The sequence below is a fragment of the Haliaeetus albicilla genome, chromosome 6 (genome assembly GCF_947461875.1).
Source record: "Haliaeetus albicilla chromosome 6, bHalAlb1.1, whole genome shotgun sequence".
Lineage (NCBI taxonomy): Eukaryota > Metazoa > Chordata > Aves > Accipitriformes > Accipitridae > Haliaeetus > Haliaeetus albicilla.
Window position 1 is genome coordinate 8235043 of NC_091488.1, and position 27036 is coordinate 8262078.

At 40.5% G+C, this 27036-nt stretch overlaps 1 protein-coding gene across 7 annotated transcripts in view; it reads left to right on the forward strand.

Moving 5' to 3' along the window:
* Positions 1-27036, forward strand: part of SYTL5 (synaptotagmin like 5) — a 93272-nt gene that overhangs the window by 38735 nt on the left and 27501 nt on the right. For all 7 annotated transcript variants that reach the window (XM_069784929.1, XM_069784927.1, XM_069784930.1 and 4 more), the window contains 6 exons: positions 4403-4618; positions 14989-15101; positions 16501-16633; positions 18542-18667; positions 23582-23738; positions 25351-25480. In XM_069784929.1, the coding sequence (XP_069641030.1) occupies positions 4403-4618; positions 14989-15101; positions 16501-16633; positions 18542-18667; positions 23582-23738; positions 25351-25480 (875 nt within the window). The remainder of the gene's footprint in view (positions 1-4402; positions 4619-14988; positions 15102-16500; positions 16634-18541; positions 18668-23581; positions 23739-25350; positions 25481-27036) is intronic.

Below are 27036 nucleotides of genomic sequence, written 5' to 3' on the forward strand. Positions count from 1 at the left end.
CCACTGGAAATAAATCTGGTATGAAAAATGAGCCTTTGGTAGTGCTTAGTATTTTAACCCTTCTGAGATTTGAGGATTAAGAATATTCATCTTCTGAGTTACCCCCTCCTTTCTTGTGTTTCAGGGAATCTAGAAGGACCTATAGCATTCAGTTTCTTATCTTGAACTCTTCTGCTTACAATTGCTCCCTTCTGACTGGATAACCAATACTCTGCGTTTGTAGGACTCTGGTCCAGCTAGCTGAAGACAATTTCTGTGCCCCAGCTGAAATAAGAATGTCTCAGTGATATTGCCTCCTATCATAGTGTCAGAAGCCCTCAGACTTTGTTGTGTTTTTCTTAGACCACAGCATCTGAGTTCTCTTAGGGTTCATTGTGAATGAGTGGAGGGAAGAGGAAAGCCTGTCCCTTGTGGTTGCAAAGAGAAGCTTAGACATACCAAGGAACCGAATACGATTTTTAAATTTTTGAGTATCATTTTAGTGTTGAATCAATCATATGACTCTGAGGGGGGAGGATTTTGAAAGGATTCAAAAATTCCAAGATTTTCAAATGCCTAAGTTGCCATTATTGTGAATTGGTGACCAGAGGAAAATCTGTTAAGAGGCGGGTGAACAATGAGAGAACGTCTCGCGCGCAGAGTGTTTAAGGCTGATTTGCCCTCTTCTTCTCCATAGACTAAGTTGTCTCCCCAGTACTAGTAAACTGGTTTTGCTGCTGAAGGAGACTCAGAACAAAGCAGCAGACAGGAAAGGGGGAAAGGAGGCTGTGGTGGGTTGATCTTGGCTGGCTACCAGGCTGTGCTCTCGCTCCCTCCCCGACCAGGACCAAGTGCCAAAACCTTGGCATGTAAACCCAGTACAGATGCAGAGAGAGTTGTGTGTGAGGAAGCTGAGTAAAGCTGAATCTGTTAGTGTTTGCTTGTTGTACTTAGACGTTAACCACTGCTGTCACCTCTGTACCGGTAAGTTAGATCAACAGTTTGAGCTGACCTGTGAGAAGTGAATAGTAAGAGTGGAGTGGCCGAGATGCTGAAGAGGCCTCATGGAAGCAAGGAGGAGTCCCAGGGCTCCGGCTGGACAGTGTGTCCTTGTCTGCTGTCAGCTCACAGGGGAAGGATAGAACAGAAATTGGTGGGTGCAGCTGAAGGTGGTGATCCAGGTGCCAGGTACAAACTGGATCTGCCCTTTCTCTTCTTTTTCTTGGGTCTGCATTTTCCATGCTTGAAAGTCTCGCGACAGCGGTGTTCCCCATCGCAGCTCTGAGTGCTGTTTATTGGATGGACCCAGCGCAGAGGCAAGTGGATCATTTCAGCAAACTCCAGAAGACAAAAAGTAGATGAGAGGGACAGAAGCACCAAGTATTGGCCAGATTAAGAACTCCTGATGAAGAAGGACACTCAGCTGTGACAGGGAAGGCTTTGGGGGTGAACTTGGAAAGTGCTGCAATACCTCTCAAGGTGTGAAAGCACGATCCAATCTCAACAGATTTCCCTGAGATGAGTTGGTACCAAAAGTGCCTGTACTAAAATAAAAGGGCCCTGTAGCACAGTACTTTGTCTCTGACCAATTCACGCTGCTGAGAGGGGAGACAGTAAATGATCAAGCATTTTGTGAATGTTTTTTAATGTTTAGTGAAATGTAAGTGACCATAACCTCTGTGGCAATTAGATGTCTTCACAAGTACTGGAAGGTGTATTTGTTATTCAAGTGGATAGATGTGGTGTCTCTTTTAAAATGGTGTGATCAAGGGCGTTCTAGTAGCGGCAGGGTGAACACTGTGTTTGCCTTTAGTTTTCAGTCCAGAAGAAGCAGATAAGTTGACTTTTGCTTTGTTTGAAGGCAGGCTTGTTTAGGAAGTAGATCCAAGGAAGGGATGGCAAAAGTGGTGATCATCTTCCCTGTGCACAATGGCAGTATCGCAGTGCAGCTGGCAGTTGCTGTTAGTGCAGGTCACCCATCTGCATTTGGAACTGGCTGATTGACAGAAGAAGAAAATGGACATGGACTTGTAACTAAGTGTATCTCTGCAGGAAGTAGGTAGATGTAAGATGCAATCGATAAACTGCAAGAACAATTAGCAAAGTACCGAGAAAGCACGTGAAGCCTGGACAGGCTTTTGAAGGTTATGGCATGAGAGAAGGGCTGTTTGGATTGAATGTGGGAGAAGAAGGGTCCAAAGCAGAATGAAGAAATCACTTTTGGATAGAGGCCAGCAGAGGAAAACGCTTGACAGGATTTGTAGTCACTGCCTGGAGGGATTGGACATGCCCTTTTTCAAAAGCTGTCAGAGCTTGAGCATCTGCAGGCCAGGTGGCTGCAGAGCAGCTGTTGTTCATGGGATCCCAGTGGGAAGCAAAATGCTAGCCAACCTTTTAGCAAGGCAATGTATCCACAAATAACCTAATTCTGTCAGAGCTTAGTCCCTGGTGGCCTAAGCAATGTTCCCGGCCTCCTTCACTGGGCTGCAACCTGTAATCTTTTATTGGTTTTATCTTCCCACAGTGTTTTTCTTCCTGATAGCTTTTTACTGATCTTTAGGTGAAACCAATAGCTAGGTTTTTTAAATGCCCCTTAAAGCATCTGTGTGTATGCGGAGATTGTGATTTCAGTGAGCTGGAGTGCTTTATGGTAGAGGGACTCTGGAAGCTCTTGGCTGACAGCAGTGCATGAAGGAGAGCATAGGGAAGGGTGAGGGAATGGGGACACAGCAGCACCCAGGCATGTAAAACTGAAAGAACTTAGTAGTTGCTGGACTGGGACCCTGGGGGAGAGGTATTCTGGGGTAGAGTGGAGTGCAGGTGGAGTTTGAAAGGATGAAGGAGCTTAAGATAGGAGGGATTTGGGCTGGGGAAAGTCAGGAAAGAGCCTGGAGAGAACGGGGGACCTGTAGGTTGTTTATTGAAAAGGTTGAGATGGATGAGAGGGTAGGGGAAGCCTGGGGGTTGAGTGGATGGAGCTTCAGCTGAGAAGTGTTGAGAGGACATAACAATTTTGACCCCATACGGGACTACATTAGCAGCTGAGGCCGGGGATTATTCCCCCTATTCAGCAATTGTGAGACGACATCTAGAATACAGTTTTCAGTTTGGGGCTCCCCAGGACAGGAGGGGCATTGACATGCTGGAGCATGTTCAGTCGAGGGCCATCAAGATGATTAGAGAGGTGGAGCAGGACTTGGGAGAGGCACAAGGAACAAGTTGGAATGTGGTAGATTCTGATATTAAGGCGGCTGCTTTTTTTTTTTTTTTTTTTTTTAAACAAAGAAACAAACAAACATAAGGTTTTGGATTCTGGAAGGGGTGCTCAGAGACATTGTAGACTCTTGGAGTTACTCTGTTACTCAAGATTCAGTTGGACAAAGCCTTGATCAACCTAGTCTGGCTGGTCCTGCTTTGGCTGTGAGTTTAGACTAGGTGACCTCCAATATTTCCCTCCAACCTAGATGGTTCTGTGGGTCGAGGTGGGAGGGATAAGAGCTAGATGCTGTGGCACGAGAAGGAAAGCTCTGGAGTTGAGGTCAGGCATCAAGGTACAAGGAGGTATTAGAGTTTTGGGGTATGATGGGGTCCTGCTTGAGTCCCTGGTTTGGGAAGATAGACATAGTAAACCTCCTCTGCTGTCATCCTTCCTGACTCTCTTCAAATTCCCCCCCCCCCTTTTTTTTTTTTGCAGTTGGAAATATAGTAGTTACATCTCACTTATGGTTATTTTCTTGTTAAGGACCCAACTCATGCACCATTGAAATTGCAGCCTTCAAAATTAGGTCTTAAATGCAAATAGTTTTATCCTGCAGAGTCAGTGGCAGAACTGGCAATCTGCAAGTCACATTATTTAAAGGGACATTCTCCTTTTTTTTTTTTTTTTTAAGTTGTGGCATCCCAGCTTAATACCACTATGTATTTAGATGGTTTGGTTTGGTTTTTTTTTTAAGACTTTGAATAGCCAGTGCAGAACTGCATATGCATTCCTAACTAACTCTACACTGGCATAGAATTAAATGCACATTAATTCCAGGAGACATTTTCTTCTTTTCCTTCTGTGGATGCACAGGATAGTCCCAGTTTTGAGCTGCTATCAACCTGGGCGCAGCATGACTTGAATTATTGAAGAGGGACAAGCAAAGATGGTTTACAAATTGTCCAGAACTGCTCAGCTGTCTGCAGTTACTTATACTCACCTACCACAAGATATTCCACTTGACTGCATGTCTGAGAGGTGGAGGATAGATTTATTCTTCTTTGTCGTATGTGTGCCAAAAAATACAGCATATATAAAAAAGCATTTGTATTGAACTTACTTGTGTCTTGTAGTTTTCAGTGCTAAATCTTAATCTGTTAAAAAGTTCTCACAGATCATTAAGTTGTATCTCCAAATGAAAAGATTTTATTTTCTTGCTTTTAGGAAATTGAAAAATGAGCTTCTGGAAGTGAGAAGGAAAGGTGGCAACCGTCATTGTCAACAGGACAACGGCAGGGTCTGTGTTCGCTGTCAGAAAAGCCTGGGCTTAATCTTTGACCGAGGAGACCTGTGCCAAACCTGCAAACTTCGAGTTTGCAATAAGTGTCGTGTCGTGGGAACTGACGGGCAGTGGAAGTGCTCAGTGTGTGCCAAGATTGCGTAAGTTGTGCAGCTTTCATAAATACATTTAGAGATTACCGCTGTATAAGTAATTTTGTACTGGTGTTACTGTTTTACATCCCCTTCGCACAAAAGCATATGCATAGCAAGCACACAAGGGGAGAGGCTTATCTGGTGGTTTTATTTGCCGCACCGTTTTGCAGTATCTTTTTTTCCAATTCCAAGCCAGTTTCAACTAGCTTGCTTTCTAACGAAAGCTGCGAGCATCACAGATACTAAGCTGTTGGTGGGAAGTACTAAGAAAATGACAGAAAATCTGTTACAAACCAGTGACAGTCTATTCACATTATGAAGACATAAATGTAAGAAACAAGTAATTCAAAATTAACAAAACAGAATTAAGGATAAGTGACGTCTGTATGTTCTGACTGATGTGGTAGGTGGATTTGTAAGGAAAGAGATATAAAAATTGTGAGTCCAAGCACTTCAGTCCATGTTTCTATCCTTGCTTTTTTTGTGTGTTTACAGTAACTGAACATCTCTGCATGAAGAGAGGACTGTATTTATAATGGCTCTATTAGTGAGCATTCTAAAGTAAATTGTGCTATGGTGGGAGGTAAAACAAAAGGGGCTATCACATTTCTCACAGTTGGAATATTGAGCATGGGGAATGGAGGAGGAGGGTAGCAGATCACAGTGCTGAAAAGCAGAAAATCTGTATTCTAACACAGGATATCGAGCGAGTAAACAAAAAGATGTTATATGTTCAAAGACATTTACTTGGTGTATACTTGGAAGAATAATTCACTTAATTGGTATGGTAATATGCCATTTTGTAGCTTGACTCAGATAACCATGAAGGAAAGCAGAAATGTATCAGGCAACAAACCTCAGTTATGTATCCTGATGTAAGAACTGGATGGTATACAAAAAAGACATGATAAAATAATCATGTCAAAGGGGGAAAGAATCAGAGCAGTTTCAGAGGGTTGGTTTTTTTTTTTTTTTTACTGACCATCAAACTAATAAGATCAGGAAAATAAGGCTTTTTGTAAATTGTATCAGAGTGTGAACCTAACTTGCTAGTTACATCAGACTTTGGCTACCTAAACAGTTAGTGAAAAATTAATACAGCAGGACATGGAGTTTAGGGTTCGTGTCTTCTAACTTCAGCTTTAGAGGGTTAACATCTGTTTTTAGCTAGATGCCTTAACCTTCTCTGCAGCCAGTGGGGCACATACAGAGGAAAATGTCTTACCTCTTAAGATGAAACATGTTCAAGGACTTGATTTTGTGAAATTATTTTAAATTGGTAGGGGCCTGGCTGAGCTCCTCGCGGTTTGTTTCAGCCAGTTCCTGAGATGATCTCAGTGCCGTGCCTTTCAGAAATGATGGGGTGCAGTTGAGATGACAGAGTGGAGAATGGCAAACACAATACTACTCTTTAAAAATGAAGACAGGAAGATCAAGGGTTGTTGTCCCTGTCAAATTACCTTTAATTTGTCTAAAAATACTGAAACAAATGATTGCCGTGCTGTTTGAAAGCTGAGAGAAGATGACAGGACAATGAGTAAGAGCTGGCTCAAGAACAAATAACGTCAAAACCAATTTAATTTCCTCCTTTGATAGGGTGACAGACCTTGTGAATAGAGGAGGATCTATTGATGTCTTATAACTTAAGTGAACCTTTTGATACTTTCTCTCATACCATTCTAATAAGCTAGTCAACCAGGGGAGCTATGCCCTGGAATAAATTCTGTCAGTGTGATTGCAGATCTGCCTGGAAAATTATAAAGCTCCATTCCCAGAACAGTTATGGACATTTCACTGTCAGAAAAAACCCAAACAAAAACAAAAAAGCAGTGGTATAGAGCAGAATATTTCCTGGCATTTTAGCGTTAAGTATTTTAGTTAAGGACTTTGATGATGCAGCAGATGAGTTTGCCAGTTACACCTGCAGGTGACATCAAACTGAGAGGTGCTGCAGGCATGCTGAAGGACAGGATTAGGATTCAAAGTGATGCTTACAATTTAGAGAAGTGGCTTGAAGAAAAAGCAAGTGGTGGCTCCCTACGGACATGTGGAAGTACTACAGTTGGGCAAAAACACAGCTGCAGAAACAGAGAACGAAGACAAAAACAGCCTGTGCAGCTGTTTCTTAAGAAAGGATCTGGGTATTGTACTAAATGAAAAGCTGAACACGAATCAACAGTATTTTCCACCGCAGAAAAGTCCAGCATCACACAGGGATGTACAAACAGAATTATGGCCTGTAAAATACATGATGCAAACCTGTTTTATGTGGTGTACCTGCCTGTTTTTGTGTAGCGCGCTTCATGTTGGCCAACTGGAGAAAGTTCAGCAGAAAATAATGATCACAGGCCTAGCACACAGTATGTCCAGAGTAATGGAAGGAGTCAGAAGTGTTTGGCCTAGGCAAGAGAAAACTAAAAATAACTCAGTTTCAAATCTACAAAAGGCAGCTGCATTGAGCAGGCATAGAGGCTGTTCTACATACTCGCTTTGGATAAGAAAAGTAACGTGATACTTAAATTGCAGTGAAAGGATTTAGGTTAGGTGGTATGAATATTGATATAACTTGGAGAGGTTGCAGAATCTCGATTTAAAAACAGGTTGAATAAACCTCTGTCAGGAATGATGACATCAGTAAAGACGGTCCTGTTTTGGGGCTGAAAGATGGATGAGGTAACTTCTCAAAACCTGTGCCACCTCTACTTCTTGTGATTGTCCTGCAATTCTGTATGCCATGTAGTGGTCTTAGCAATCATCTTGAAAACTAATTCTGGTTGAAGCCTGCCTTTAAATTATTACAAACAATGGTGTAATTTGCTTGCAAAGTGCTAAACTTTGCAAGTGCTAAAGTTTTGTCGGTGTTGGATATCTTTATTAAAGTGAAATCTCTCTGTCCTTTCTTTTTGGGCATATGCAGTGTTTTTGCAAGACTATAGTGACACTTAATGATCTGTAAAATGCCTTTTACACTGCTGGAGTACACAGAAAGATTATCTTCTGTGTGGGCAGTGTAGAGATGAAGGTGAGATAGGTATTTCAGTTAAATAATTGTGCATAGTTCTGGTTTAAATTCCTTCAGTTCTGCTTTCCTCTCTCTCACTTAAGTGAGAAACGCAGGGAAAATCAGGATTTTTAGGCTTTTTGAGTTACATTTAAAAGAGGAGCTGATCAAGTTAATGTGAATAGGGCCTTTGGCAAGATTAAGAAGCAGAAAGCAAGGAAAATAAAATAGGAATCCAGTGTTAGGAGACATTTATGCTGTATGAGTAGAAAACAAAAGGCAGGAGGAGGGGAAAAAGCTTTTAGCTCTGCAGCATTGATCTGCATACAGTGTTTGTATCTGTCAGGTTGGATTGTTTCACCATGCTAGTGGCTTGCAAAAAGTGTTAGGAAACTTTTGCCCCATCCTTTTCTTCTAGCAAACTTGATGAATGAGACTGGGTTAATGTTGATATCTGTATAGACTCTAGCACCTGCTGTGCTTTCCATTAGAAGAGCCAGGTTATACTGTTGCTATAATGTATATGGATGTTGGCGTACATACTGTGAGACCCTTAAAAGGCAGGGAGAAGGATTTGTGGTCTTTGTGAACTCTTTCCAGTTTTGGTGCTATACTAGCTCTTGGCTGTTCTGCCAAAATTGTCTTCAAGTATGTCTGTTAAGTGCCACTTAAGGTGATGGTGATAGTAGTGACCTGTAAAAGTCCTGTTATGTAGTCATCAGTTATACCTGCAGGAATATGTTCAGAAGCAAGTTTTTCAGAACTGTTGGAAAGCCTACTGCATTACATCTGGTGTCAGTGAAGAAGGTCTGATACTGGGTGTTGAGTGTGTTCATTTAAAGAGATGTTGACAAGTGCTACAGAAATTACTGCAGAAATCCCTTGAATTACAGATAATCCAAAATGGTTGCTGAAACAAAGAACATCTTATGGCAATAAAAGAAATTGTAGATAATATCAGCCAGCTTCTGCCTGTTGCTTTGTTTAATACATTTTGACCTTTCCTTCCTTCTGAGCATCTGGAGTCCTGCCTATCCGCTCATAGCACGGGAGTTTAGGATGCCTGTAGTACAGCAAGAGGACGTTCTGTTACATAGTCTGGGATCTAATGTTATCATTGCTTTAACATTTATGGTGGGTTTATGTCCAGCCACCAAAAAAATAAAAAAAAAAGATGGCAGCAAACTGGAAAGTATGCTGACTTTGACTTGAGGATCACGTAATTTCAAGATTCTCATTTTTTAAAGATATGGTAAAACACAGTATCATTTGCTGAACAAAGTAGCATGATGGTAGCTGTAGGGGTGAGATACCGTTGTGTTTAATAATACAATCTATCTGTTCATCTGTCAACCAGAACATCTTCCTCTGGCAACAAGTGAATCCGATTTCTCCCTTCCAATGTAATCGTTAAAGCATTTCATCTGCCATTTCTCCAGAGTCAGACTTGCCTGAAAAACAGCTTATGGTGATGGAAAAGCTCACTACAACGCATTAATTACATTCTAAAACACTTTCAAAAAGATATTTAGTGAATTTGAGGAAGTACATTTAAATGTGAATAGTAAGAGATGTTCATCGGTATTTTTAAGTATAACAAACTGAGGTTTATAGATAAATTGTCTTATAATTTACAGTTACTGAAACAGGATATTCCCCTTGAATGTCCATAAAGAGAAAATTACTGTTTGTGGGAGTTACTACCAGCTAGAATTTAAAGTTGCAAGATAAAGCTTTAAAGGTCAAGAAGGGTTAGAGCTAAGCGGTCTGCCAAATTCTTAGTTCTGCCAGTTACTGAGGGCAGAGAACAAGACAGTCCTTATTTATGTGATTGTGTGCTTGAAGGTCACATTGTTGTAGTATTTAATGAGATAAAGCGAGCCTGTATGTAGCGATGCACCCGTCGAAAGAGGAAGCTTTTTGCTCCATTCCCTGCATACAAGGAACTGAGGCCATCAGGAGCTTTCAAGCATAGGTACTAAAAGTGAAACTTTCCATTAAGGTCACTTTTTTCCCTGCATCTTCTTAAAATATGATCAGTTTGTGTTTCAAATTTGGCATCTAAAATGATCAATAGGTTGAGGGAAATCAAGTTCTTTGAGCAGTCTGCTGACAAGCTGATTTTGCATCTTGATGCTGTCTGTATTTCTCATTATGAATGTGTCTAGATATCTGCAAACAATGCCTTTATTTTGATTGACTTCTTCAGCAAGATAAAATGCCTAGGTGGCCCAAGTTATTACAGCAGAACAAAGCAGTAATGGAAAATTTTTCTTCATCTTTGAAATAATTATGTTGTCTTGAAGTGTCATGAAAATTCATCAGTATCTTGGTAACATTTATTCCCATTAGGAGCACAAAAATAGAGGCATTTCAAATGTTCTAGTATGCAAATGCTTTTCAGATTTCTTACAATTTCTTTTTATTTTAGTAACTTCTAAGCAAGTTTCCCTTCTTTTAATAGGGTCAAAAATTTCTATTTAATAGCCTCACAGCACATTAAAAATTACTCTGGAATTAATTGATGTTATAGAAAATGCTCTGTGGAATTGAATACATACAAAGATGAGTGTGTATGTTTTGGTATTTTCATGTATAGGCTGCATTTTATCCAGCCTTTGGTCTTGCCATTTTTTCCCAAATTTTACTCCCAGGGAGGAAGTAAAATAACTTGAGGAACAGGAGAGGGAAAGGAAGCTAGACTAAATCTCTCTCCTCTACTATGGATGTGGGTTAGGCTGGATGATCGAATGGATAGTGAAACTGTTTTACCAATGTGGGTATTTTCCCAAAAGAAATGATTACAAGTAACAACTGGGACTTTCCATCTTAAATGGAATTTTTATAATTGGCATTTAACCATGAAGTGTCTTGCAAAAATGAGAGTGGAAAATAAGCTGACTTTTTGGCAGCGATAGGCCACAGGTTATGTTGCATTTTTAAACTGAGCAGTGCATTAATGAAGTTAAGCCGTTTAGTAGGAGATCATAGAGGGAGAAGCAGCATGGAACTGTAATGTACTCCCTCTCACATGATGATGTGAGTAGGTGGATCAGTAATTAATGTATAAGGACTTTAGCAGATACCTGAAGTATTTGGTACTAAACCTAGCTACTTGAACGTGATTTTTCTTTAAAATTTTCCTAGTCATTTTGAGTATAGGACAGGGCAATCATGCAAAAATTGTTGCTATTACTATTTATAACACTGTTTTCCTTCTTTGTAAAGCTACTGACTTCAGCACCTGTTGCACACCTTGGAAGGCCAGTCTAAACACTGTTTTGGTAGAATGCATACATGTTTTTCTTTACTTTGTATGCTATTGCTAACTGAGAAAGGAAAGTAAAGGATATGCATGCATATGCCATGATTTACAGTCAGAATGGACCTTGGACCCATTTTAAAAACAACACGAAAAACCAAAGCTGAAAGCACTGATTTGATGTACTGTTGAGTGAACGCCCTTGTTTCTTTTCCCAATGAAACAATCATTTAGGTGGGAAGAGTTCATTTTAAGTTCTGTATGAGAAATAGAAGAAAGATGCACTATCTCAGTAGGAAAGACAGTCTCCCTTTGTCATAATTATAAATGCATGAAAATAAAATTATTATAAGACTGTTTAGGTCTCGCTCTTCAGTTTTTGATTCAGAATGTCAAATGTAATTATGAAATTCAAACTTCAAGTCAGAGACTTAGGCAATCATTTAATCTGAATCCATTTCTATTTATGTGTAGAACAAAAATTGTTTTAATAGGTACTCCTGACATGTATGAATGATTAAGATAACACGAACATCAATCTTTCTGTGAATTGTTCAGTATACGTGAAAAATACATCCAGTATTAGTGCACTAGAAATTCAAAGCTGCAAAGCTTGGGTTTTTTCCCCTTATTTCATTAGAATGTGATATTTTTGTAGAGGTGATCTGTTGGGTAAGGACATTTTCACAAAAGAGGACTTCCAGCTGAAGTCAGGATCCCACGATTGATAGTTACATTGATGATAATAAGGATGAAGGTTTGAAATGAAGACTGAGGCCTCTAGACTTGTTTCATGTGACGCTCGCAATGGCTGGCTATTGATGGCTGTTGTTTTTTCCCTTTTGGTGTGGATAACAGGATTGGCTAGCGAGGTGAAGCACTTGACTTAAACAAGGCAATACTCGCCTTTATTTGCTGTTTTGTGCCTCAGTTGAGGGAGTTGTCTGTGTTTTACCTCAGGCCTGGTTCTCTTGGTGAAGTTAGAGCAGAATGGGTGTGGGCCTCCTCGAAGTGGTGCCGAGGAGTTGGTACCTCAACTTAGAATGTGCCTTTTATTACTGCTTAATAAGATCAGCCCAATAAAGATGATGGGCAATTCAGTTTACTGTCGTTAGCTGAACCAGCACACGGTTCGGCTCCATCGGTGTAGCAGCTGTCACGCTCCCTTGCCCACTCAGGCCGCAAAAGGGGTTGTTCGCACCCTCCGCTTTCCCTGGGGGTCCAGTCTGTGTTTGCCAGAGCACGCAGCGATGACCCCAAACTTCCTTGGCTAAGCAAGAGGGCACCAGCTACGTAATGAGCGGCTATTTAATGGTGGCAGGTTACAGCCTGCAGAGAGAGATTAGTAAGAGGAGTAGATTGCTTATTTATCCTTTGCCAGAAGATAAAGGAATCAGCTGTTTTTGCCCAAAGAGACTAACCTACCTCTTCCCTGCACAGCTTTACACGGCTGCGAGGAAGATGAGTGTGGGGTCAGTAGTTACTATTACAAGGGGATGGCAAGAGGAAGAGAAAGTTCTTCTCCACAGTACTCCTTCCTCACTCCTAGCCTGGTGCCAGCCCTTCCCATCTTGCAGGCTGCTTTGGTCCCAGAGGGAAGAGTAGAAGAAGTTGTTCAGATGGTGTGGGATGGAGTGGGGGGAGAGAGAGAGAGAGAGGGAGACTGATGGTGAGCTCTGAGGTTGCGGGTGACCCATACCACAGCAGAGGGGAGGAGGAGAGGAAGGCCCTCTCCCGGGGAAGGATTCTGGGGGAGGACCTCATCCCTCCACCACCACCACCATTGCTGATCCTTCCTTGCACAGCCCAGCAGCCCTCCATCCTCTTCCTTCCCGGCCTCCTCCCACAGCCACCCCAACCATCCTTGTTGGGTCCAGCCCCTTGGATCTCCCCAGTCCCCATGACCTTCCTTGAGCACTTGGTCCTGCTATTGCAGGGTTGAATCTCCACATCAGATTATAAGACTAACGTATGGTAAAACAGGCAGACGTGCTGGTCTCAGCCACCGTTCTGGCCAGGCTGAGGTCCCCTGGGTGCCTCTGATGCAGGAGGCACCTGAGAGGTTTTCTTTCCCTCATCACTGTTCACATCTGGCCAGAAAACATAGGAGATGGCTCTCCAGGGACCCTGGGGCAGAGGGCTGCTCCTCCAGGAACCACAGTAGCCCAGGCAGGTGGCACAATTCAGGGCTGGGGGTGGAAATAATTACAAGTTTTTGGTTGTAAAAGCTTTGTGTGGGGCAGCCTCCCAAGCTGCTGAAACCCTGGCCGTAGGTCACACCTTCTCCTTCAGATTGTCCCGAGCTTGGAGAAGGGTGAAGATGCTTGTCCAAATAAGAGGGCAGGGAGTGCCCTGCCTGACCTTGATCAAGTTAAGCATTGCTGGTAAGATATTAGGGATGAATAAAATCTCTGTCCAAGGGGATAACAGCGCTTGTGGAGTTTTATGGTCCAACCTGGGAGTAAGTGAGGGGAAAAAAAAAAAAGAAAAAACTACTATGATGTAGCTCATACTGCAGCGTGATATGTCGTTTACATTGCAGTGGAATAAGATGGTGTAGTCAAAGGTCTGAAGGGTTTATAGTTTGATATAGAGCATTAAACTTGCTGTAAATCTTGGTATAAAAATAACTGCAGGAAGAAGTGCATGCTGTAAATTAATTGTGAAAATACACATTCAGAGAAAAACTGTTTTTCATACTAGCCAGACCATGCATAGTTTCTAATGCAATGAGTCCTTTCCAGTGTTTGTGTTGAACAAAAGTAATTTAAAAATTCCCAGTGGAAATAGAGATTTTTTTTTTTTTTTAATGCCTTGCATAATAACTGACCGATTGTGGTGATGAATTATAGGCGGGTTTGTCACTAGGAGTCTGCAACAACAAGATAAGGCAACAATCTTCTATTTCTATGCTTGTGGGCACATGTTTTGGATTTTGATTTTTTTTTAATGTTTTTTTAATGACTCATGCAAAGGAAGAACTGATGATGTTAGGGTCTTTTTACCAATGGCAGGATCCTATTCTGTAATTTTTAGTGTTTTCTCAAGTAAGACTCTCCTCCATTCAGGCATGACTCAAATGTAATTTAATAGCGAAGATATTGATCAGTGCTCTAAATCAATCTGTAGTAATTTTCATGCCCAAGAGACTAGATGATTTCTTTTCTGGTATAGGTTTGAAAATAAGTTTTCTTACTGAGCTGTAATCAGGAACGTGTGTCTGGAACTAAATCAGTTTTTAATGTGTTTGGGGTTTTTTTTAGTTTGTTTATTTGCTTTTTATTTGAGTATTCATGTTTAGTAGCTTTCTGCCATCAACTGTATGTAGTGGGGCAGTAGAAATGGTGATGTTTTACCATAATTAAACTAATTCCGCAAAAGGCTAACAATCAGCATAAAAATATACCTATGGAAAACAGCAATGCCAGTACAGGATTTCTTTGTTGCTAGTATAGGTAAGATAATTTGCAACCAGAAAAAGCAGCATTATCCAGAACAGTAGCAAAGACAAAAGTTCATTGCTCTGAACCTCCAACACATAGCTAATTCATAACAGCACTGTCATGTGAAGAAACTACATATAGTGGCAGCATATGAAACATAGAGATGAAAAATATATATAAGCTTGCAGCAATCTGTATATAATCAGATTGGGTCCATGAACTGCTGACTTGGCTGGCAGGAGCTTTGGTAGGGTTTTTTCTTCTTCCATCTACTGTTTTTGTTTCTGCATCTCTTGTCATTTTGGAGATACTGAAAACTGTGAGGTTGAGTAGTTCACTATCCAAAGGACTAGGGAGATAGTATGTTACGTGTTTTCTGCAGAAATCTGGTGAAGGTGGTTGAAACACTTTTTTGCCAAGTAAATTTCCATGTACTGGATGAAAATTACTTTTCATTCCCAAAGCAAGATGATATTATTTTTCTGCTACATGTCCTAATATCCCAAGCTTTGCAATCAATCTTTTTACTCTTTATTTTGAACTGTGCAAATGGTGTCCAGGGCTTGTGACCATGACGGTGGAATGATGACCTAAGGGTTTAAGCAATAGCTTTGGTTGGCCAAGTTTGTTAATGTGCATGTCTCTGGCTTTTTTTGTTTTCCCCATACAGACAGCTACGGATAGTGACAGGAGAATGGTTTTTTGAAGAGAGAGCAAAGCGCTTCAAACAATCAAATCTTGGAACTGATGTTGTCAGACAGTCTATTCTACGCAAATTCCCAGGTAGGGACCACAAGAGAGAGATTTGCTTGTGCTTAATACGTTCAAACCTTGTTTCCAGAGCGTTTGACTTGTATTTTATTCTTCGCTGTTGAAGTTGTAAGTATAATCAGTATTTTAATCTTAATTTCATATTTGGCTATTACTATGCACTGATTTATGAATGATTAATATGTAGGAAAGGTTAGGTATGGATGAATGAAGAAGTTTCTCTGTGGAGATAGAGAGCTGCTTAAAATCGCACTGTCCAAACGGGTGGCAGTATTACTCGGCCGCAAAGCCAGCAGCAGAGACTCTAGAAGTTCATTCTCAGCTCCTGCCAGGAAACTTGGCTGTATGCAGAGATCTAAACCCAGCCTTTTTTTTCACTTTGGCTCTCTTATTTGTGATGGTGGTGTGTAAAAAGTACTCCATTTTTCTTTTTCAACTCTGAAAAAGAAAGGTAAATGTTAACTGCTGTGCTGCATGCTGGAGCATGGGCTACATCCAGACTACTGGGTGTACTTCTCAGTTCTTACTTGACTTTCCGTTTGCCCAGGTATCTCCAATAAATTGCACCTGCGCTTTTTAGGTAAACAGCCTGGCTGTCCTGACCAAGCGCAGCAAGTGTACCACGTCTGTGAGCTGCTGCGGTACCTTGCGTGGTACCACAGGACCACCGGTTTAAGAAACGGGAGTTTTTCCTGAATGCTGATGCTTCTGTCTTCACTGAACAGTTACTTCACTCTGCACACAGAAGCTGTTATTTGGGTAGTCTGTTTTCAGATGCAGCATTTATTGCTTTCAGTAGGAGTGTGATGGGTATGAGTAGTTTGTAGGGAGCAGGACTGGTTTACTGCCATTGTAAAAATGCCTGGTGCAAGTATACTGCTTGGCAAAACGCTGATCTTGCCAGTATCGCTGTGCTTCAGAAGCTGTCAAACTGGCAAGTATCTTTGGGTTTTGATATTATGCAGCCTGTCAAATCGGGTGTTTTGTGATTTGTTACTTTGTTATTTGATAGATATATTAAAACATATTTAAGTCATTGTTCCCACACCTTGCTCCTAGTTGAACACACATTTTAATTAGGATAACATTCTTTCATTTAACAGAGAAAATACTGTACACTGCAAAATTATATTTCAGATCCTTTGGTTATTAAAAGTTGTCAGTGATAAATTCAGAAGCGTAGTTGAAGACGAGCTGATAATGAGAAACATTTCAAGCTACTTCAAGTTTTATTTTCTTTTATTAAAAGGAAAAGCCAAAGAAACCCCAAGTTTTTTTCATGATATTTTATCATATGGTTTTATTTAATATTGAAAAATGGAAAAATCTGGTTTTTGTAGATTGTTTGACATGTCCTGCCTTTTTTGTGCAAACATTCCCTTTTTTTTTTTTCTTTTCCCATCCACTAAAGAGACGGTTTCCAGCAAGGATGAAGGAAGAACTTTTAAAGATCAACCCCCAGAGAATGAAGAGAAAAGGCCAGATGTATCAGTCTCTTCCACAAATGGGCATAAATCAGTCTTCAGCGGACCTAGAAAGATAGGGTAAAGCCTTTTCTTTTGGAAACTGATAAATCTGAAAACAGCTGTACATGGTTGGACAGATTTTCTTTTGAGTTTCTCTAGTGTTCCACATCAGCCTCAAACTTCCTAGGGTTAGAAACAGCCTTCCTTTAAAAGTGTACTTACTATAATTAGGCTGCTGTTTCCTAGGAAATGCAGCAGTAATTACTCTTCAGCTACAAAGGTAGCAGAAAAAAGGCAGTTTTACTCCTGGATTTCTCTTGTTTATACTCAGAAGTAACAGAGTGTCCCTAAAGGCAGGTTTGCTGAAGAAGCAAATGCAAAAAAATAGTATTTGGAGGGCCTGTTTTTTATGTATACTGGTCAGTTCTGCTCACAAGTCAAGTTTTCCTTTAGCTTCCAGCTGTGCAAATGCAGTCTAACCGTCAAGCAGTGCCCCTTTTTTGTGTGAATGACAGTAAATAAACAGCTATGTTGCTGGTCATCTTGCAGTCTCAGTGATGTGTGTAAGCCCAATTTGGCTATGGCCTTAGAGGAGCGCTTGCTTACTCTCAGGGGGACATGGACAGATGCATTGAGTATATGGTTGCACAAGTGGTGTCTGGATGTAACTTGAGGTTTTTGGGTGAATGGGAGCTCATGGCTGGAGCTCCACAGGCTGCTAGTTGGAAAACTTTGTTTCTGTTGGAAGAAAACACATTTTATTATGGATCCTAAATATAGGGTAGGTAGATAGCTTTCTACAGCTTTTTTACTTCTGAAAAGAGCTGAGTATGGAATTACTTGTTTCAGTGACTCCAGAAATTAACACGAGTGATTTATCTGTCCATAATATTGGGAAAAAGAACATCAGTATGCATCTGGCTTCTCAAATTAAGGTGAAGAAAGAACCAGCTTAGAGAATCTACTATAATGGGACCTAGATGTTGCTCTAAATCATGCTAATTGGTAGCTATAGTAAGAGTGCATTAAAATTTACTCTTCTAATCCTCTTTTCATTTAAATCCTTTGTGCAAACCTATTAGTCATATTCCCCAATGAGAAACCATTCTTTTTTGTAATTGCCTGTTGTTTATTTTAGTGGTGTTCAGCCTTTTTCAGTTTGTGGCCTGAAATGTTTTCTGGTGGTGACATTCCCCATAAAGGAAATTTAATCCTGCAAGAATTAGGCTTGCTTTTTCTAGTATATTTTGTGGCCTCTCTTAGAAGTAGTCCATTATTCCTCCTCTTCCTTGCTCCTTCTTCCTCCCTCAGGTTCCACATTCATGTATCTCATGAGTTGGATTTCTTTTAGCAAAGCCGTTTTGGGGCCAACTGCTACTGACACTTAGTGTCATGGGATAACTTAACAGTCTATTGTTGTTTGTAAGTCTATGAAGAATACTATTATTTTTCAAAACCTTATTTCATTTTTTTCATTTCTGTCTTATTAGGCCACATGTTGCAGGGTAAGGGGGTGATGTTATGTTTTCAGAAAATAGAGTGTTTGGAGCACTGATGCATATAATTGTAGAAATTGCAAAGAAATATTTAAGAGAAAATACATATAGTGTAATTTGCTAGGGGAAAATACACGTACTTAGTCAAAATGCTTTTTTGTGTATGAACTGTAAAAAAATAAAATAGAGGAATTTTCACAAAAGGCACTTCTGGTTCAAAGCTTGAAGTGGCCATGTTGAGTAGGAGGGATGTTTTAATGTTTTGTGTCTTAAAAAACAGTTTCTAGCAGATATGATGGGGGTTTTTTGTCCATAGGAGTCAGTTTGATAACCAGATTTGGTGCTCTATTGACCCTTATATCCGGAGTTGTCCATGGGTCAGACACATGAAATTTATAGAATGCGCACATCACAATATTTCAGTCAGGTTGCTGTTTCCTGGGAAAATAACTTACAACTTTTAAAATCTTTTATTCTGTGTTTTCATCAGGAGGGTAATTAGGGCGGTTACCAAAGGAGAACTTAAAAATGCAAAAGACGAAGGTGAAAGGAACGCAGGCTCAGAACCTGAAACCCAAAGTCTGCGCAATGGCAAGTCAACGCCTTGCTCTGAGAGGTGAGCAGCAGAAATCTGGTACAGCTCATGCCAGGCTTGACCTACGTGTGTGTGCCAGTCCTCTGTGTTGCATTGTGTCTTTGAGTGCTCAGCTTTAATACTATGTGAGAAGCACAGCTTATTTAAAAAAAAAAAGAAAGAGAAAACCTAAAAATTATCTCCACCCATCTTCCTTTTCTCTCCTTGTGTTTGGCTGGTGATTGCTGTCACTATGTTGTTTTTTGTTTTCTGGCTTTTAATTGATGAGCTGTGTTCATGTTACAGACCTGAGGTGCTTTGTTCCAAAGTTTTTCTCCAGTAATGACATGTTAATTGATTATAATTTATATTTTCTTCTTCAGAGGCTCTGTTTGACCTTCTCTCTCCATGATTATTGTCCCAGTTATTTCTGATAGAATTTCATTTATCATTCTTCTGGCTTAAGAGATCTCTGTTATTGCCTCTGATAGCACTGGAAAATTCCAGATGCAACATTGCTCTCATGTCCCACCTCCAAAATGAAGACAAAAAATAGCTCACTATTTTCTTGTTCATTTGGATAGTTTGTACTGGATGTAGACCCACATTATTTTCTCAGGTGCACACACGTAGAAATTTTGCACTCTGGATCAAAAAATAATAATAATTTTCTGTAAGATCTCATAGAAATTTCTAGCTCTAAAACAGTGTTTCTGGGAGACTGTGTAGTTCCTGATGTACAGGAACACAGGATATCAGGTAAAAGGAACATCACGAAGTTTAATTCACCCACAGATGAGCCTTCTTGTTTAAGCAAGAACTTGCTTCCCTTTGTTACCTATAATTCAAATACCCAATTGCTGGATATTCTGCAACATGTATAAAGTTGACGGTGACAATCTTCTTGAAAGTTGATAATTTGATCCCCTCCCCACTGGGTGCTGCAGCATGTACTAGCCAAATCAGCTTTAAAGCTAGTTTTCTTGTTTAATCCATACACAGTTCACAAAAGTTTTTTTCATTAAGCTAATTAGGCCTTTTGTATCTAACCAGATTCATACCTGACTTTGATGAGACCAGAAGTAGTATTTTTGCTCATTTTCTGGGTTATGACGAGTCTGGGTAGAGACGAGTGAAGGATCTAAGAGACAAAAGCTCAGGAATCTGGTGTCTGCGCTGCTTAACACTAAGGTTATGCAATATTAAGTAACTTTCTCTAAGAGTTTAGCAGAATAAGGACAAAGGGATGCTTGTGAGAGATCTGTGCAGCTGTTTTGATGGCCAAACTGCAAGAAAGTTATCATGCAGTTAACCATAAATGAAGCAAAATAATTTTGTTTGGGGTGGTAGAATTCAGCACCCAACAAGCTCTGTGTACAGACTTAGAAGGATAAACAGAGTGAAGTAGTCTATAAAAATAGCCTTTATGTTTGATTGCCTTGCTTGACTTTCACGTAAAGCATCAATTTCTAGCTTTTGCCCGGAGCCAGGGTGAGGGATTTATTAAATTAGGCATATTGAGTCATTATGGCAACTTCCTTCTCTACCTGTCATCTCATCTCACCCGGCCAAATCAGTGTCCTGTGTCAAAGTACATAGTTAACCCCGCTTTGTTGCCAGGAGATGCTTTTGGGGGGGGGGCTGAATTATTTTACTGTCCATGGAAGATATGGCACTTCCTAAATATTAGTTTGTGGAGGGATTGAGGAGCAGCTTATATTTCTTAGTAGAGGGATGAAAATTCCTGGCTTGTACATGCATGGTTAAATATTTAATTAGATATCTAGGGATGCTTGCTTTAGTTCATTTATTGCTAATTTAGAGAACTGAGTAGTAATTATTAAAAATAACAGCAAAGCTTCCCAGGCTACCCTCCATAACTGTTTTGAGTTTCAAATTAAAATAATATAACAACATCTTGTGACACTGTAGCTGTCCTAGATTTTCCTGCCTATTTCTGATTTTTGTAATTGCCACCATCTTTTTAGCTGCATTGCCAAAATTGGTAATATTTCACCTACCAGCAGGGAAACTGAGAATTTTTATTCTTTCTAAACAATACTGTTTAAGAGAAGATGTACTGAGCTGGGAACAGGGAGTCCCAGGCCATGATTTCATCTCTTCAACTCGTTTATTTCTGCTCCAGCAAAATGTTTACTGATTTTGCAGCTGAATTAACCAGGAGGCTGCATCAGGATACTTCTAGGAGAAATAGGATAGGAATTTCAGGTTCATCTACACAGGCACACTACCCCAATGTACTGAGGTCTTGTCTACTACGTGGAAATGCCTGGCATAGTCACCTTATAACAACATTTTTCTTTCGTTGTCTACTTAATATGTGTATAAAATGTGTTGACCCTCTCTCTAATAGCAGATTGAAATAAGGGCAAAGTACAGGAGAGGTCTGTTTAGCAGGTTGGATGTGCAAGTGCTCAGTCTGACTGATGACTCCTGCAGAACCCCTTGTAACATGTTTTCAGATCTTTTATGCCAGCCCACTATTCCTTCTGAACGCTTCTCTTCATTTACATTAGTCTACACAGTGAGGAAAAAAAAATCTGCAACAACAATTTTTGTAACAGAAAGTCAGAACAATCCATCAAAGTGGTATGTCATGCAATAAAACTCAGGTTTTCAACATTTTGGCTACTTCCCATACATGGGCAGATTTGGAAATTAAGGTGTGTGCATTTAAGTCCAACAGTTTTAATAAAATACAGATGACAGCCAGTACCCTTGATTTTTCTGACTTTGCAGCACCGAAGACACATCTCTGTGTAAACAGATAGGGCTAAAATTCAACCAAAGCACATTTAGTAGGATTTGTTGATCACTTGCTTATCAAATTAAAAAGTAGCGGTGCATGTATGTGAAGTACACAGGCGTAAGAGCGTGTTTATTATGCATTATCTACTGTTGTCAGTATATGAAATTGGATAGTAATTGTTAAAAAGGTTACCATATGCTCACTAAAAGACAAAAACATGGTTGCACAACATTTGTAGACAGTCTTGTTTGGGGTTTTCCTTTGTGTTCCTTGTTTTCAATAACTCCACCAGTGTGGACTCAGAGCCTGTGCTCACTTAATGTAGCAGTGTTGTGGTTTAACCCCAGCCAGCAACTAAGCACCACGCAGCCGCTCACTCACTCCCCCCCATCCAGTGGGAGGGGGGAGAAAATCAGGAAAAGAAGTAAAACTCCTGGGTTGAGATAAGAACGATTTAATAGAACAGAAAAGAAGAGACTAATAATGATAATGATAACACTAATAAAATGACAACAGTAGTAATAAAAGGATTGAAATGTACAAATGATGCACAGGGCAATCGCTCACCACCCGCCGACCGACACCCAGCCAGTCCCCAAGCGGCGAAAAACCCTGCCCCCCCCCACTTCCCAGTTCCTAAACTAGATGGGACGTCACATGGTATGGAATACACTGTTGGCCAGTTTGGGTCAGGTGCCCTGGCTGGGCATGAGAAGCTGAAAAATCCTTGACTGTAGTCTAAACACTACTGAGCAACAACTGAAAACATCAGTGTTATCAACATTCTTCACATACTGAACTCAAAACATAGCACTGTACCAGCTACTAGGAAGACAGTTAACTACATCCCAGCTGAAACCAGGACAAGCAGTGAGACAGGAGCTGTTGTGTTCCAGAGTATTTTTTTCTCAGTTCAGTGGTAGTTCTAATCAAAATTTCCATTGTGGTAAAGAAGATTTTTACTGCAGTTACTCTAAACATGATATGACAGCCTAAACCAAGTGAAGGTGAAATTCAGCTGTTATCCAGCACAATGAAGATGCCTGCAAATCTGAAATATTTATTAAGCGAGCCTCTTTTGTCTGAAAATATACTGTAAGTTCCAAAAATTTTCTCCAGCAAATTTGCACTACTATTGTCCTCTGACACTGTATTTGCCATATGAAAAGGGTGTAATTCCTGCATCAATTCCTATTTACCACTAATTTTTATTATAGTAGTAAGTAGGAATGTGTGCAGAACTGTTACTGTCCTGCAAGACTCTTTGAGACTTCTCTGAGTTGTGAAGAAAAATGAAAAAGTTTGAACTGATGTTTGTGGATAAAGAAGAGTAGATCAGCCAAGACCTTGTATTTTTACTGCAGAACAAATTTCAAATGAAAATAAAACTTCAATTGAAAATGTGTTGAAATACATTTTAAATTAATTTTCATTGTTTCAAAAGGTCAAAAAAGTGCAACAGCTTACCCTTTCTAACCCTCAGTGTTCACATGGACTAATCAGTATTTTCTAATAGAAAATGTCCCATGGAAAAATTTCTGCCTGTTGTGGTATTAGCAACTGAATTCTGGTATGCTGATGACAGACGCTTTTTTTGTCACTTTTAGTAACACGAAACCTGGCAAAAAGACTTGCCCAGCTTTCTTAGCTTTCCAAGTTTGGGTCAAGAGTCATTATTGCAATATAAATAGGGCAGTGAGCAAGTTGTTGTTTTTCTGGAGAGGACCGAGAGCAGATAGCCAAGGATTTTAGACTTTCTGGAGACAGTGCTGGCATTCACATTGGCTGCAGAAGTGGCCAGAACTACCGTAGTTTTCCTTTAAACCAAGGAGCAGCCTGGTAGGAAGTGTTACACGAGTCGTCGCACCTACTGTTGAGATGCGAATGCAAAATGAACATGGATGAATGCAGCTTCTGCAGCCTGGACAAGAGCCGCCCATTGGGGCTATCTGCAGTTCTGGTAGAAATGCTGAAAATGCTTGTATGTAAAAAGTAATTGTAATTCACCCTTGCCCGTGTTTTTCTTTCCAGGTGACCATTTCCTTGCAGCGGATCACACAACTCATCCAGGGCAATGTTATTCTAATAAACTGCTACCACGGCTGTTTTCTTGCGATGGTTTGCTGAATGGGTTGCCTTGGTTTGCTCAAAGCAATAACGCTTTAATACTCTTCTCTCCGTCCCAGAGGGAGCACGCTTTCGCTGAACAGCAGTGTTGCAGAGTCCACTGCAGGCCATCTGAAAGGGGCCGTGGGTCCTGCGAACAGAGGCAACGTTTCCATCCCTTCCCTACGGAGGTCTCCAGCACTCGGCACGCGCAGCATGACTGCAGATTATAGCCGGGTAAGTACCGTGATGTAGAGCTGGCACCAAATACAGCTGACGCCAAACGAGATGACTTGGCTGGTATCTGCCCTGTTAGATCGACTTGTAGCCCAGAAAAGGCAAGCCTGACAGAGACGATTTTGGTTCTTCCCTAATTCTGCTGGGACCAGTGAAGATCTCTACTAGAACAGAATTTGTCATGCTCTGTCAGTGATGTGGTTTTCAGTTTGGCAGACGTTTTTCTTTTGTCTAAAAATTGCTCTTAATGTCCAGCATTACATAATGGGTAATAGATTCTGAACGGGGAAGCACAAGGGATGTGAGTAAGCATTTTTGGCACTTCAGGGCCTTGAGTAAGTGCTGTGAACTAAGGATGTGACTTGCAAGCATGCAGAGTCCAGCGTGCTCCCACTGACTTCTAAGGGAAACTTTGCAAGCTCAGCATTTACAGGAGATCAGGTCATGCTAATTTTAGTTTTTTTCTGGATTTGGACACTGGCCTCTGCATAAATTATGGCATAAAACAGAATGTGTGCTAGACGCTTTATCAAAACGAAATGTGGGATTCCTCTTCCCTGCTGTTAAGCCTCTTGGGATGTAGGTGGCCACGTCTGAGCTAGCTGCCTTGGCTCTTTGGTAATAAGCAGAAGGATGCGGCTCATCTAGCCAGAAGCAGATACTCTCTCCGGTCCCAGACAGCCTGCCTGCGTGTCAAGCCGTTCCTCTTGGCTGTGCACTGAGACACCCTCCCGAATTCATTTCAGTCACCCCTCTTAAGAAATCAGGGTTGGACTAGCAAGTTGTTCTGAGTTGCCAAAACTTAAGTGTACAAGGAAAGCGAAATTTATAGTCAGAGGTAATGCCTTTTACCATTAATGTTTGGAAAAATGTAGATAAGCATGTGAGATCAGAGCCCTGTTGAATGCATTGCTTTTTTTCTAACCTCAAATACTTGGTCTAATTGTTTTTCCTAATAAAAAATAAGTTAGTATATATGAAGGGCAGTTTTAGGAGCTGTAAATAAATTAATAGTTGTTTTATTTATATTCTTGTTGGCACACAGACTGACTTGATTTCAAGTGCATTAGATTTGGTTGAAAAAGGCCAATCCATTTAATTTAGTTGGAGTGATGTTGTTAGGTATTCCTTTACAGGAAGGCAAAAAGCCATAACGCTGTCAAGCATATTGGCTTTATTTAAGGGTTATACTGGCATAATTTAATTAGTTCAAGTCCATTTGGTTTTACCCTAGCTGAAATCATTATGCTGGTATAGAAACAATAGGTTTTGTCTTTTCTTTTTTTCTTTCTTTCTTTCTTTTTTTTTTAATTTCCAAGCTAAGTGAACTTTTAATGGATTTGAGTGTTTCACTTCCCTCCTCTCACTCCTGATGCATTGCTCTGATTCTTCAGTTGCAAACTCAGAATGTATGCATGAATCACATCTTTGTGCAAATTTTATGCATGATCTGTGCTAAACGAAGCAGACTAGATAGTAATCTAAATATATTCAGTAATAGACTGGATGCTAAAGGAGCTTTGGAGCTAATAGAAATTACACTTTTGTAGACTGATAGTGAATAAGCTTGATTTTTGTATTTATGGGGTGTGCATTTTTTCCTATTGGGCAGGACCCTGGCTTAGAAACTGGCATGATTATTCCAGCAAGTGAAAGTGTACCTGAAGATTTAGTAAAGAAGCACTGTAGGAAAGCATCTGGAACACCTTCTATTGCAGTTTCTAGGGTATCTTTGTCATCAGGCAAGTATTAAGTCTTTTCCTTCTTTCTGCCAGCCTTTATTATCAGAGGATTATTCCTATTCTTGTGACTCTGCTCCTTTTGTTTTTAAAGCACGTTGAAGGATGTAAGTTTCATAAATTTGTTTATATTCATTCTGAAGATCCTTCCCTCCTACTAACCAAGTTTATACCACTTCACAAGTTTTACATTTGAAGAAGTGGTAATCCTAACCCCAGTAATGTTGGCACAATGTTAGTACTAGGTAAATCACACGCTCTTAGAACTGGTACAAGATTTCATTCATAATTGCACATCGTTAAATCACTCTTTGTGTGGTCAGCTCTATAAAATACTACCTATCTCCGATCTGTATAAAATACTACTGTGCTGCTGCCATTACATTTCACACTCACTTTGCCCAGAAGCAAATTTGGGAAAAAATTCAGATACAGATTTCGCGTCATTTCATTTTCATACGTGATACGCCAAACCAGTTGATTCATCTGTAATTTACTTCATTTCATTGGAGGCTGTTAGGTAGACGAGGCTTGCACAGGGAGGTGCTGTCAGAGCCACTTTGCAGCAGCGGGTGGAGATCTTCCTTTTCCTACCTGAAACGGGAGGCAGGAGCGCGTTGCACTCTTCTGCTTCTCCCACGCACTCCGCCACCTTCTTATAAGGCTAACAGAGTGGGTCCAGATTTACAGGTTTCTCTCTGAAACACAGCAGGGCTCACTTCATTTCAGCTGAATTTAGCCCAAAGCAGAAACCTAGTGATGTATCCCACAGAGCTAATCAAAGGAGATAATGTTCTTCACCTTAGATTTTCCAACTTGAAAGCATCAGTGTTTCTTTGAGAATATTGTACAGTGCAACTCCAGGCAGAGGTGCTACAGACTGCTACTTTATGAAGTGAAAATTCTCCTGTTTCTGCTACCTTATAAAATAAAGGTTCTCCTAATAGAAGAGAACAGGCCACATGTCACCAAAGCAGATGGATGCTGAGCAAAATTGCAGGCAACCTGGGAGCGGGCCTCGGACTCCTCATTATCTCCGTGTTGGAGGATCTCAAAGGACATTAAGTTCAGGAGAGTGACTTTTCCTGTCACATCATCTATAGCCCAGGTAGAAGACGAACAGTTAAAAACTTTCCAGATTCCTACCTGCAGGATCTAAAAGTATTCTCTTCCCCCTCTTTCTTTCTCAACACAAAAGATTTATATGGAGAGGACTAAGAAAATCTTTCTCCAAGACATCTAACAAATCTTCTGCCTATTGAATGGATGTGTGGCCTGTAGGACTGAAAGAAACTTGTGCGGGTCTCGAGACTTGTTTGCTTCCTCCTCCTTTGTGCACAGGGAACACCAGTAATGGCAGAAGTACTTTCTGTGTCCATCTGCATCCCTAGTTGCTTAATTCTGAAGCAGACGCTGGGGAGAGTTTGGTGGTGGCAGATGTGACAATCACTGTGAACACTTGGACTGCAAGTTTCGCAATATTCCGGGCTGATAGGCCTACCAGAGAAAGTCAAAACCTTGATCTATAATATCATCCACAGGAGACAATTACAGTGGAT